The following is a 12,758-nucleotide window of genomic DNA, read 5'->3' on the forward strand; positions in this document are numbered from 1 at the left end:
AGCGCCTGGAGAGCACATAGCAGTGTGCCGTCCTAATACACAGGAGCTGCTGACGCCATCATGAGGATCAAGTGGGTTTTCAGCCCATCACCTGCCCTAGTCCTCAGCTCAGTCACCTGTCACCAGCCACATCTGGGCAACCTGGTTTCCGGGTGTGCTTAGAAATCCTTGTGGCCCTTTGGCACCTTTCTCATAAGGTGTTTGGAGGCACCAGGTTCATTCATGATGCTGGTTCTTGACCTTGACTGCACAATGGAGATCCCAACCACCCAGGCCACTCCCCAGCCAACTGAATCACAGTCTTGGGGCCTGGGAGCCAGGCACTGGGGTTTGTTTGTTTGTTTTTAAAGCATCCAAGTGGTTCCAATGTGCAGCAGATCTGAGAGTCATTGGTTAAACTGCAGCTGCACTGGCCTCCTTCCAAGGACTGAGCCACAGAGGGGCAAGAAAGAGGGGCGCCCTGAACTCTTGTTTATCTCGTCTTTTCCGCAGCTGAAGCATCACTAAGATGTTGGGGGATGGGGTGGCCCAGATGATTCAGTCATACTGGTGACAGGTCCTAATTTCTAGCTGGGTAACTATATATTTTTACTTCTATGCTTTCATTTCTTTCTATGCTTTCAAAACACAAATAGCAGCCTGACTTATGCTTCCCAGTTAACATGGCCAAATCACAGACTTGGGGCAGGACTGCCAGCTTTCCAACAGCTATCCTCTCCCTCCTCCAGGGAAACAGACAAAACATGTCCTACTGTAGCCATGTGTTTCAGACTCAACCCATTGGTGATTCCTGAAATCCATTAATGGGCTTCAATCAGCCTCCTAAGAAATAGAACAAAGTGGAGAACTTAAGTCTCTCACATAGTAACTTTAATGTTGGTTATAGAATGTATATATGTTAGCATGTCCTAAGTGGCAGGGTATAAAATGTGTTTCTTATTGAGTAACACCAGGCTGAACTCCTGACTCAGTGTTGGCCTTCTTCACCAGCTGAGTCCAGAGCAGCATTCATAGAGGTCGTGGAGGAGGGAGGGGATTCTGGGCCAGGCAGCCTGGCTTGGAATCTGAGCTCTGCATCTCACTGGCTGTGTAACCTGGGGCAGGTTGCTTGGCCTCTCTGTTCTCAGTCTCCGCACCTGTAAATGAAGAGGATTCCGTCTCCGCCTCATAGAGTTGTTGCTGTGTGTTGCCACGGGCTTCTGCACCGAGCTCAGAAAATGGCAGGTGCTTTGGCGATAGTTCCAATCTCTGCAGTTTGCACTACCTTAAATATTAACTCCCACATTGCCTCCGCAGCCTCATGATTGTCTTGCCAGGTCAACAGACTCTTCCATCAAGGCAGGAGTGATTCTGACCCACAGGGGATGGAGAGGAAAGTTGGAGAATGCATCTCTGGGGGCACCTGGGCTGCTGGTCAGGCTTCTCAGTCTGCAAGCAGCACCCACCCCCCACAATCTAGTCAGCCGTCGTGGTGGTTATTTTCATGAACCTCAAACTTCCTCCCCACCCTAGAGAAGGAAAAGCTGCTACGCTTATTTAAAGACTTCCCTGATTTTAAAAATAGGCATTCCTCAGAACACAAATCCCTGGGGACTAGGGGGTGGGGAGGTGGTGATAAGAGAACGTGAGCTGCTGGGGTGCAGGAGTCCCCCAGGAGGAGAGATTTGCTCGAGGGATTCGTTCCACCCTCCAGGTATGTTTAGTGGGAACCTGCAGTCTTCCAGGCATGAGGGCTGTGGAGAATGTAGCATGAGCAGGAGCCCACCCAACCAGCTCCCTAATGAGGAGCTGGGGGAGGAAGCGACTCCATTATACAAATGGGTGCATCCGTCTCTATTGTGGGAGGTGTGGGCCATGCATGAGTGCAGCAGGGGAGGTACATGGTCAGCTTCCTGGAGCTGGGGTGCTTGAGAGAGGCCTCCTGCAGGACGCAAAGAAAAATGATAAGATGGCATTCCTGACAGAAAATCACACGTGCAAAGGGCCTGTGGTTGAAGGAACCTGTTGAGTATGGAGGGCTAATGGAGACCATGTGGCCAGACCAGAGACTGGTAACAGGTGAGATCAGATAAGCAGCCAGAGGTCATAGCCTGTGCAATGGCTGTATGTCTCTGGAAGGCACTTTGGTCTTTTTTTTTTTTTTTTTTTTTGCTCCTTACCATGCCACATAACTTGTGGGATCTTAGTTCCCTGACCAGGGATCGAACCCTGGGCCCTTAGCAGGGAAAGCAGAGAGTCCTGACCATTGGAGTATCAGGGAATTCCCTGTGTCTTTAAGATCAGTGGGAATCCCAAGGAGAGTTTGATATGAGGGAGTATATTTGGGCCCCAAGATCACTCTAGGTTCACTGATTCACTGGGAGGGCTCATAGGACTCAGTACACAGTTCCACTCATGGCTAAGATTTTTACAGAGGAAAAGGAAAAAGGTATATGAGGTGAAGTCCAGGGGAGATCGGACACAAGCTTTCAGATTCCTCTCCCGTCAGAGTCACATCAGTTTAGTCGCTCAGTCATGTCCAACTGACTCTTTATAGGACTTGCTTAATTCCTCCAGCAGGAAGTTGTGACAACACATGTGAAATGTTATCTGCTGGGAGAGCTTGTTAAGAGACTCAGCACTCGAGGTTTTTATTTAAGAGATGGTCACATGGGTGCCTTCCAAACTCCGGAAGTTCCAGACTACCCTGAGGAAAGCAGGTATTCAACATAAACCGCAATGTCTTTTACAAAAACAGTGCAGGCACAGCGAGCTGTTCTCACCAGATGAGAACCCTCCTGAAATACAAGTTTCCAGATTCCAGCCAGGGGCTAGGCAGACTTTTCTAAGGCCACAGCCCCAGGCCTTTTCTGCACAGGGAGTGACAAGATTGTGTTTCAAGGAGTGCTCTCAGGCTGTTGACAAGAGTGTAAAAGCGATGGGGAGAACAGTGAGGGGATGTACATCTTCAAGTAAAATGTGCAGGCTGGGACAGGGAGGTGCCCCAGCAAGGAGGCTGAGGCAGAAGATGAGAGAAGTAGGTGGTGGATTCAAGGGTTGCTGCTGCTGCTGCTGTTAAGTCGCTTCAGTTGTGTCCGACTCTGTGCGACCCCATAGATGGAAGCCCACCAGGCTCTCCTGTCTTTGGGATTCTCCAGGCAAGAACACTGGAGTGGGTTGCCATTTCCTTCTCCAATGCATGAAAGTGAAAAGTGAAAGTGAAGTTGCTCAGTTGTGTCTGAATCTTAGCGACCCCATGGACTGCAGCCTACCAGGCTCCTCCGCCCATGGGATTTTCCAGGCAAGGGTACTGGAGTGGGGTGCCATTGCCTTCTCCGGGATTCAAGGGTTATTTAGATGCTAAAATGCACAGGGCTTAGTGATTAGGTCAGCTTTGTAGGAGAAGAGGGAAGGCAGGGATCGGGACAATGTCTCTGACCCTGCCTGGGTGGGTGTTAAGACCCCTGGACCCAGAAGGTAAGAGATGCAAGCCCATCGGCTGTCCACTGGTGGTGGTGATTGCCATGCGGCAAGTCCTCATTTTCCCCTCCTGAGGGAGGAATGATTGCATCTCAGAACCTTGATTCCACTTCTTTCAATATTATCATTCTTGTTGCTTTAAAATCAGCTCTTCTGGCATGTTTTCCTCTCATTGACAGAGCGTCTCAGAAAGAACAAAGCTAGTAGAATTGAGTTCATATGTCAACTTTACTACTTATGTTTGTTTTCAAAAACTGTACACAAACAAGTTCTCAGTATAAGAAATTAAAACAACAAACAGGTAGATATTAGGTTGACCCACATAATTGTCCGTTTCTACCAATTTTGATCTGCAAAAATGGTAATTTTTAAAAAAGTCTTGTTTCAGTAGTTTTCTTGAATTATATCTTAAGCCATTCTGTTCCATCGTTTTGGTTCTCTTATTTAGGGATTCCAGTTATGTATATATTGGATTTGTGTGTGTGTGTGTGTACATATATTTTTAAAAAATTCTTCCTCCCTTCTCCCTTCACCCAAATACTTCATTCTCTGTAGGTTAGATCTGACTCCAAAAATGGCTATTTCTTATTGTTAAATCTAACAGGGAAAAAAAAAAGTTTCTCTTCACCTTCCAACCCAGTACCAACCCCTTTTGCTTCACAGAAGTAACGATTTGCTTTGGGTTGTTGATTTTGTTTTTAACAAACATGAAATTATACACTGTGGTCTGGTTAGGGTTAGAGTTAGTACTATGCTGATTTTCACTTGACCGTAGTGGAGAGAGACATTTCTGTGTCAGTCCCTGCAGCCACACTGATGTAGGGCATTCTTAACAGCGGAGTGGTGTTCCATAGTGTGGGTCTCCCACAGCGTATTTAACCGTGGACCTTAAGGTTGTAACAGGACAGCAGTGAGTACATGTGTGAGTGTCTTTGTGCTTGTGCATGAGTCCCTTGTGTCAGGTCAAACAATACAGACATTTAAAGTTTTGTAGAAACTAGTTTAAGGCTGATCCTTCCTTTGCTCCCACACCTGGCACATTAGGGAGACTCAAATATCCTTTGAAAAGATGAAAGAAACTGCCTCATCGCCCTCCTAAGAAGGACGTACCCATTTCCATGCCCACCAGGTGGTGCAGAGACATGCCTTCCTTCCTCCACCTCTGTCACCCTGCTACACCAGGCGACTCTGGGCAGTAGATCTCTCCTCCCTGAACCTCAGTTTCCCCTTCTTTAGAATGGAGAGACTGCCTCTCCCTGCCCAGCCAATTTCTCAGGATTATTGTTAGCATCCAGTGAGAGCAAGAGGAGGTGGAGGTGGCTGATATGCTGCAAACAAAAAGAAATAAATTTCTTCCAAGTGGTTTTGTTGACCTCCAAAGGAGCCTGCTTCATCCCAGGAGTGTGGGACCGGTGTGTGGCCCATGAATATAAAGGGGAAGAGAGAGCGCTTGATCTGTGGCACCCTTGAGCTGACTCAAGCACACCCGCTCTGTCTTAGCTTCCTGGGGTTGCCATAACAAATGACCACAAACCAGATGGCTTAAAACAACACATTTATTCTCTCAGTCGTCAAGGTCAGAGTTCTAAAATCAGGGGGTTGGCCAGCTCAGTTCCTCTGGAGGCTCAGAGGGGGTGAGTGAGTGAGTGAAGTAGCTCAGTTGTGTCCGACTCTTTGCGATCCCATGCACTAGTCTACCAAGCTTCTCTGTCCATGGGATTTTCCAGGCAAGAGTACTGGAGTGGGTTGCCATTTCCTTCTCCAGGGGATCTTCCTGACCCAGGGATTGAACCCAGGTCTCCTGCATTGCAGGCAGACGCTTTACCCTCTGAGCCACCAGGGAAAGGCCCTACAGAGAGAGGGTCGGCTCCATTTCTCCTAGCTTCTGGTGTGTGTGTGCTAAGTTGCTTCAGTTGTGTCCGACTCTGCAACCCTATGGACTGTAGCCCTTCAGCCGCCTCTGTCCGTGGGATTCTCCAGGCAAGAATACTGGAGTGGGTTGCCGTGCCCTCCTCCAGGGGATCTTCCTGACCCAGGGATTGAACCCGAGTCTCTTAGTCTCCTGCATTGGCAGGTGGGCTCTTTACCACTAGCGCCACCTGGGAAGCCTAGCTTCTGGTGGTTTCTGGCATTCCTTGGTTTGTAGATGCATCACTCCAGTCTCTGCCTCCATCCTCCCATGGCCTTCTCCTCTGAGTGTCCCCTCCTTTTCTTTTCTTTTTTTTAATATTTATTTATTTGGCTGTGCCGAGTCTTAGTTGCAGCATGTCAGCTCTTTAGTTGCAGCATATGGGGTCCAGTTCGCCAACCAGGGATCAGACGTGGGCCCGCTACACTGGGAGTGCAGAGTCTTAGCCACTGGACCACCAAGGAAGTCCCCCCTCTTCTTATAAGGACACCAGTCACTGGATTTAAGGTCCATCCTAAATCCAGCATGGTTTTATGTCAAGATTTTTTTTTCTTTTTTTTTTACTGCACCGTGTTCTTTGTGGGATCTTAGTTCCCTGACCAGGGATTGAAGCCCAGGCACTTGGCCATGAGAGCCGGGAGTCCTAACCACTGGGACCTCCAGGGAATTCCCAGCAAGATCTTGACATCTGCCAAGGCTTGCATTCCAAGCAAGGTGACATTCTGAGGTTTCAGGTAGACATGGATTTGGGACAGCCACGTTTCAACCCACTGCACCCTCCTAGCCGGCAGATTTCTGGTCACAGCCTGCCTGGCCTTTTCTCAGCCATGTCTTGTAACATGAGGGCCTCCAGGTCGTACAGCCCAGCCCAAGGGCAGGTCGTGGCTCTGCCGTTTTCTGAGTGTGTGACTTTGGACATACCACCTTTTTCACCCAGACCCAAAATGATGACTTTGACCTCAGAGAGTTGTTAGGAATTAAAATGAAATAGTGCATTTAAGGAACTTACCAGTGTGCCATTATAACAAATTATAAACAATCAGCAATAATAGATGTTGCTGCTATTGTGTCTTGTTTGGGGGTGGGAGTGTTGATTAATGGGGCTTCCCAGGTGGCGTTATTGGTAAAAAAACTCATTTGCCAGTGCAGGAGACATAAGAGACATGGGTTGGATTCCTGGATCAGGAGCATCCCCTGGAGGTGGTCATGGCAACCCACTCCAGTATTCTTGCCTGGAGAATCCCATGGACAGAGGAAGCTGGCAGGCTACAGTCCATAGGATCACAAAGAGTCAGACGACAGCTGAAATGACTTAGCATGCATGCACACACGTGTTTATTAATAAGCAAATTAAGTCCCCAAAAGTAGGCTCTGAGAGGGAATGGGGAAATGGGGACTTAGCAGACATTCGGCCCTGGGAATCAGCAGTCAGATGAATTTCTTAAAAAGTACCTATTTCAGTGATTGCTGGATGACCATGAAATAGGGACTTTCCCCCTCCTACAGATGACAGCTTCAGAGTCTGAAAAATAGACATTCACAAGAAAACTTTCTTCTGCATCAATTGTAGATCTGTTTGTTTGTTTGTTTGTTTGTTTTTCCCCCTCTCTCCCAGGTAGTAATTTTTCTGGTATAATACCTGTCATGTCTAAACGAGAAGTAGGCAATTACCTTTGATGGGTAGCTCCTGCGGTTTTGTTGTTAAATCGTTTATTAAATACTGAGCCCCTCCCTGTGACTGAGGGAGGAACAACATCTGCCCTCCCGGGGTTCACAGACTAGTGCTGGAGTCAGACAACCTTGAGATGTCAGTGTTCGTTAGTGGCTTGATGGGCAAGTAGAGGAAGGACCCTCACCCAACATGTGGCAGTTAAGGAAGTCCTCCCAAGGGAGGTAAAATTGATTCTGTAAAACCTGAAGAAGAACTGGGGTGAGGCAGATGGTGGGTATTCCAGGTTGGGGGGGTGGCGCGGGTCATGTGACGTTCTGGAAGCAAGAGAGAGTGGTTTATTCCAGAACCACAGTGTGTTTAGTGTAACTGGAGTGTGGTGGAGGCTGGGGAAGGAACCAAGAGAGCTTTGACCTTGTCCTGAAGGCAGCAGTTGGCAGGGGGTGAGGGTGGAGGGACTGAAAGCAATGGGAAGGAGGGGAGGGAGATAGGCAAGGGCAGGGACGCAGCCAGCCCAGCACCGGAGCAAGGTGACCTGGCCACCACTGGGTGGAGAAAGGGTCAGAGGTAAGAGGCCAAGTCAGGAGGTTGGTGCAAGTGTCCCAAAAAGAGGTTGAGAGTGGTAGGAGAGAGACAAAGAGAAGGTGCAGGAGGAATGGTGTTCAGGAGGTTAGATTGACAGGCCTGATGGGGAGAGAGAAGCCAAGAGTGATCTTTCGTTCTGGACTTGAGTGGCAGGGCCGATGTGACTCTGTGACCTAGGCCAGTGTGGAAGCAGAAGCAGATTTGGGAGGGAAGAAAAAAAATTAGCTCAGTTTGGATCACAGCAGACTAATGACCTGACAGGAAATCAGACGGCAGACTGGAGACTGATTGGCACCTGAGCAGCCTTGAGAACGCAGATGTGCAGAGACCACCAAAGAGGGGAGTCGCCCTGTGCCAGGGCGAGCTCAGGGTCAGGGACTCGAGGACTGGCGGTGGCGTGGAGGCAGGGACACGGTACAGGAAGAGCAGCCAGAGATGGGAGGAAAATCAAGAGGAGGCAAGACTGTTAAACAGAAAGTCCACACTGTGAGAGGAGACAGCCCAGTCCAGGTGGGAACCACAGTTGTGGGCTTTGATACTGAAAAGTGACCCCAGAGAGAGCAGGGCCAGAATACACTGGGACAGCAAGGGTTAATGCAGGAGCAGTGGGGACAGTTAAGGGCCAGGGACTCCACTGGTCTAGATTCTCCGTATTGCACATGATAGAAGCAACTAAATCTAGCTTCAGCCAGAAAAGGAATCTTTCAGTCCATGTGACTAAACACATGGGGCTGCAGAGGCAGACAGTTTGGGCCCAGTAACCAGTGAACCGAGATATCCACAGGTGATGAAGAAGTCGGAGGAGTGGAGGTGGAGAGTGTTTGTTATTGAGGACTAATAATACCAGCGGGTGCTTACAGAGGGTCTGCTCCTGGCCAGGACTAAGGCTGGTGGTCCCCACAACTCGCTGAGTCAGTCCTTCCACCTGTCTGGGCAAGGTTGGGGGTGGGCGGGTGCCGAGAGCTGAGAGTCCAGGGTGGGTGGTGAAGTTGCCGAGGCTCACAATGTTTTCATGCTCTTTGTCTTTTCTGGAACTTTGCTGTTTCTGGCATGATGGATTTTTGACTTAAAACTAGAGTTGTTTTCTGCTCTGCTGGGTGCCATATTTTCATTCCAAATTACTGAAAAGTTGCTTCTTTACTGGATGCAAAGTTTCAAAAAAAGTTTTCTGTATAAAATATGAATGTGGTTTTTGTAGCACACCCTGAGGTTCCCACCATGCTGAGAATTAGTGCAAGAGGTTTCTATCTGCCAGATGAAGTGTTTTGGTGGAGGGCATCATGGCCACTAACCACCCAGAAAGATTCAGGTTGGCTGTGGGCCTGGTCCTTGGGCAACCTTGAGAACCCAGCAATTGGAGGCCCCAGGGCCCTCCACCAAGAGGCACTTGATGGGCTTCTGCTCTAGGTCACGTGGTATTCTGGGGACTCAGAATCTTGGACCTGTATGTTTGTATTTTTCCATTGAATTTGGAGATTTTTTCCAGGTGTTATTTCTCCAAATATTTTCCCTCTCTTCTCTTTTTGGTACTCCAGGTACATGTATATTAGGAACTTAATGTCCCTGAAGCTCTGTTCTTTTTTTTTAGCCCTAGCTTTTTTTCTCTTCTTGCTTCCACTGGATAGTTTCATTTTTTTATCTTTAAGTTCCCTGATCTTTTCTTCTGCAGCATCTAATCAGCTGTTAAGCCCATCCAGTGATTTTTCATTTATGTGTTTTTCAATTCTAGAGTATCCATTTGGGTTTTTTATAGTTTCCATTTTTCTTTTGAGATTCTCCATTTGTTCCCTCATTAAGTTCATGTTTTCCTTGAAATCCTTGAACATATTTATAATTAACTATTTTCAAACCTTTATTGGCCAATTTCATCATCTCCATCCCTTTTGAACTAATAAGCTGATGTTTTATTGGTTTATGACCACATTTTCCTGCTTATTTATCTGTCTGGTAATTTTTTATTATATGTTGGACATTATGAATGTTATGTTGTTGAGAGTATTTTGCTGTCTTCTTCAACAGAGTACTGAGTTTTGTTCCAAGAGGCAGTTAATTTACTTAGAGAGAAGCATGATCTTTTTAAAAGCCTTATTTTTAAGCTTGGTTGGGACAGGTCTAAGGTAGCCCTGACTGGAGGGCTAGATTAGGTCTATATATAAGGCGTGACTTTTCTAGAATTTCTACTAAACACTCAAGAGTATTCAACAAGATCTCTCTGCTCTCGTTGTTTGGAACTCACAGATCTCCCAACCCAGACCTGTGTAACTCTCTGGTACTTGTTCAGCTCACAGTTCCCTGAGAGTTTCTTTATGCTTTGTTTTTTCCTGAAAGTTATATTTTGCCCTGTTTCATGGAGTCTTGCTCTGCACATGTGAAGTTTAGGACTCAGCCTAAGTCCAATATTTGGAGTGTTTTCTCTCTGTACTGCTTCCTTTTCTCTGGTACCTTGCCATGCAAATTCCTGAGGAAGTAAAGTTCAATAATCCTGAACTATAATCTTTGTCTCCACAGTCCAAAACGTACCTCCAGGCAGAAGGCTAGAGTGATTGTGGGGCTCATCTTACTTGTTTCTCTTCTTTCAAGGATCACAGTAAATGTCATATGTTTTACCCAGTTGTAGAGTTATATTTTATCTAGTCTTATGGCAGGTACTCCAACTGGTATAGTTACTCTTACGGCAGTTGCTCTAACTGGTATGGTTGTTTATACCAATTACTGTGTCATTGGTCAGAAGCAGAAATTTCTTTCTTTCGTATGTTTATGCTCACATTTTCACACATTCCAAAAATAATACCTGGTAGTATTTGGTAGCCATTGAGGTAGCAGGAAACTCAGAAAGTGGGATTTGAGAAGCCAGTGAAGGATGTTTTTGAAGAAAGGGAGTGATCTTTCTGTGTTCAGTACTGCTGAGGGGGTACACATGGATGTCATCAGTGATACACAGAGATGTGGTTCATTCATTTTAACTGCTGTATAAAATTCCATCACGTGAATAGAGAAAATTCACTTCTCTATCTCCTACCATTTAGGTGAACATTTGCAGTGCACGTTCTTGAACATGTCACTGATTTGAGTACATGTGGGCGAGTTTCTCTTTGAAACCTATCTAGGGGTGGGATTACGAGATCATTAACTAGTATAATTTCAATTTGACAAAACAGTACCAGATTGCTTGGAAAAATAGTGGTGCCAGTGTCGTTCCTACCTTCAGGGTTCAAGAGACCCCCACTGCCTCACACATTCACTGCTTGCTATTGTGGATTTTAAAATTCTTGCCAATCTGAGGAATGAAAAGGTGTGTGATTGTTACTTCAATTCACCTTTTCCTAAATATTAGTAAAGTTGAGTGTCTGGGCTATCTGGGTTTCCTCTCATGTGACCTGACTGGTAATATCCATTAACTAGTTTTCCATGGAGTTGTCTTTTGTGGGTAAGATTTCTTTCTATATTCTGGATAGTAAAATCTTTGTCTATTAAATGCATTGCAAATATTTACTCCCAGTCTGTGACGTGTCTTACTTTGTACAGGTGTGTGTATGTGTGAGAGACAAACATTTTTAGGTTTGATGAGTCAGGTCTATTGATTTATTTTGTGTTTTTTGTCTTATTTAAGCAGTCCTTCACAGTACTGAGGTCATAAAGATACTTGTCTGTATTTTGTTTTTAGACTTTTAAATGCATTTATATAGATTAATACAAATGAAATTTGTTCTCTGTGTGGCGTGAGGTAGGATTTTTTTCCCCCCTTGTTGGAAAAGCCAAATGTCCTAACCTCACCAGTGTTTTCTCACTGATCTGGACTGCCATTGCCATCACATCCAGGTTCTCACAGTGAGCTGGGTCTGTTTGGGGCTCTCTTTTCCTGTTATTCTGATCATATTGCCTTTTCTCTTAGCCATACCTGGAAGTTTTCATTATTGAACTTTAGAAAAAGTTTGATGTCTGGGAGGGTAAGTTGGGTAAAGGAGTGGGAAGCTTATTTGCTTTTTCACTTTGAAGTCATCGGTCTTTTAAACAACTGTCTATAATTATTTAAAACAGCACTGGCTGAACTCAGGAAAAATCCACTTGCTGCCCAGACCTTTCTAGGACCGATCAGTGGCGAGGGTGGCTTCGCTTTTGTGTGAAACTCTGGGCACTTTTACTTCTGCCTTTGCCCTCTCCCTGGCCTGCCAACTCTCACCTCTGGGTTTTTAGGTTGTGATGTCTCTGCACCTTGCTATTGGGTCTTCCGGTATTTACATGTGGGCCTGCGGTGGGTGTTTTGCAACTGGGAGGCAGTACCTCTTCTGTTGGTTACTGCCAACCAGACCACAGTGGCAGGCCCGACGGAGTCTGGGGTTTCCTGTTGCCTCACTGGCGCTGAGACCCTGGATTCCAAAAATAAATGCACGAAAAACCACTGTGACCTCACGGTCTGCGCTCGCAGGGTTCTCAAGCCGGACCGTCTTCACCCCGGGGCCCGGCCTAGCGGGGGCTCTGCTCTCCCGGAGACTGACGGACAGGCTGCCTGAGCGCTTGCTCTCTGTCCCCCTTTCTTCAGGCAGTCACCCGCAGGGCCAGGGTGGCTCCCGCCGAGAGGATGAGCAAGTTCTTGAAACACTTCACCGTCGTCGGGGACGACTACCACGCCTGGAACATCAACTACAAGAAGTGGGAAAATGAGGAGGAGGAGGAGGAAGAAGAGCAGCCGCCGCCCACTGAGGCCTCAGCCTCGGCCGAGGAGGGCAGAGCCACTGACCCCACCCTGGCCCCGGCCCCTGTGCCCAGGCCCCGCCTAGACTTCAGGACCACTTTGAGGAAGCTCTTCAGCGCCCACAGGTTTCAGGTAGGTGGGCAGAGGCCCAGAATGCCTTGGGTGGGGCAGAGCCATCAGCCCAGAGTCACAAGGTCAGGTGGGAGGGGGCCCATCTCTGTCACCAGTTCCTTCACTCCGCAGATACCTACCCAGCACGGATCGTGTGCAGGGCAGGTCCCCTGTTGTCAGGGGCAGAGTAAGTCCTAATTCAAAAGTCAATTATCACCTGATGAATCCATTAAACAAAATGTGCTCCGTCCCTACTCCGCTGCAGAAAGGAATGGAGCACTGATGCGTGCTGTAGTGTGGATGCCCCTTGACAACACGATCCTAAATGGAAG

The 12,758-nt window shown here is 47.3% G+C and overlaps 1 protein-coding gene across 5 annotated transcripts in view; it reads left to right on the top strand.

Annotated features, from left to right (window-relative positions):
* HVCN1 (hydrogen voltage gated channel 1) overlaps positions 1–12,758 on the top strand; it is a 33,314-nt gene that overhangs the window by 8,372 nt on the left and 12,184 nt on the right. For all 5 annotated transcript variants that reach the window (XM_070386180.1, XM_070386178.1, XM_070386182.1 and 2 more), the window contains one exon: positions 12,163–12,447. In XM_070386180.1, the coding sequence (XP_070242281.1) occupies positions 12,163–12,447 (285 nt within the window). The remainder of the gene's footprint in view (positions 1–12,162; positions 12,448–12,758) is intronic.

The sequence above is a fragment of the Bos mutus genome, chromosome 17, assembly GCF_027580195.1.
Source record: "Bos mutus isolate GX-2022 chromosome 17, NWIPB_WYAK_1.1, whole genome shotgun sequence".
Classification (NCBI taxonomy): Eukaryota; Metazoa; Chordata; class Mammalia; order Artiodactyla; family Bovidae; genus Bos; species Bos mutus.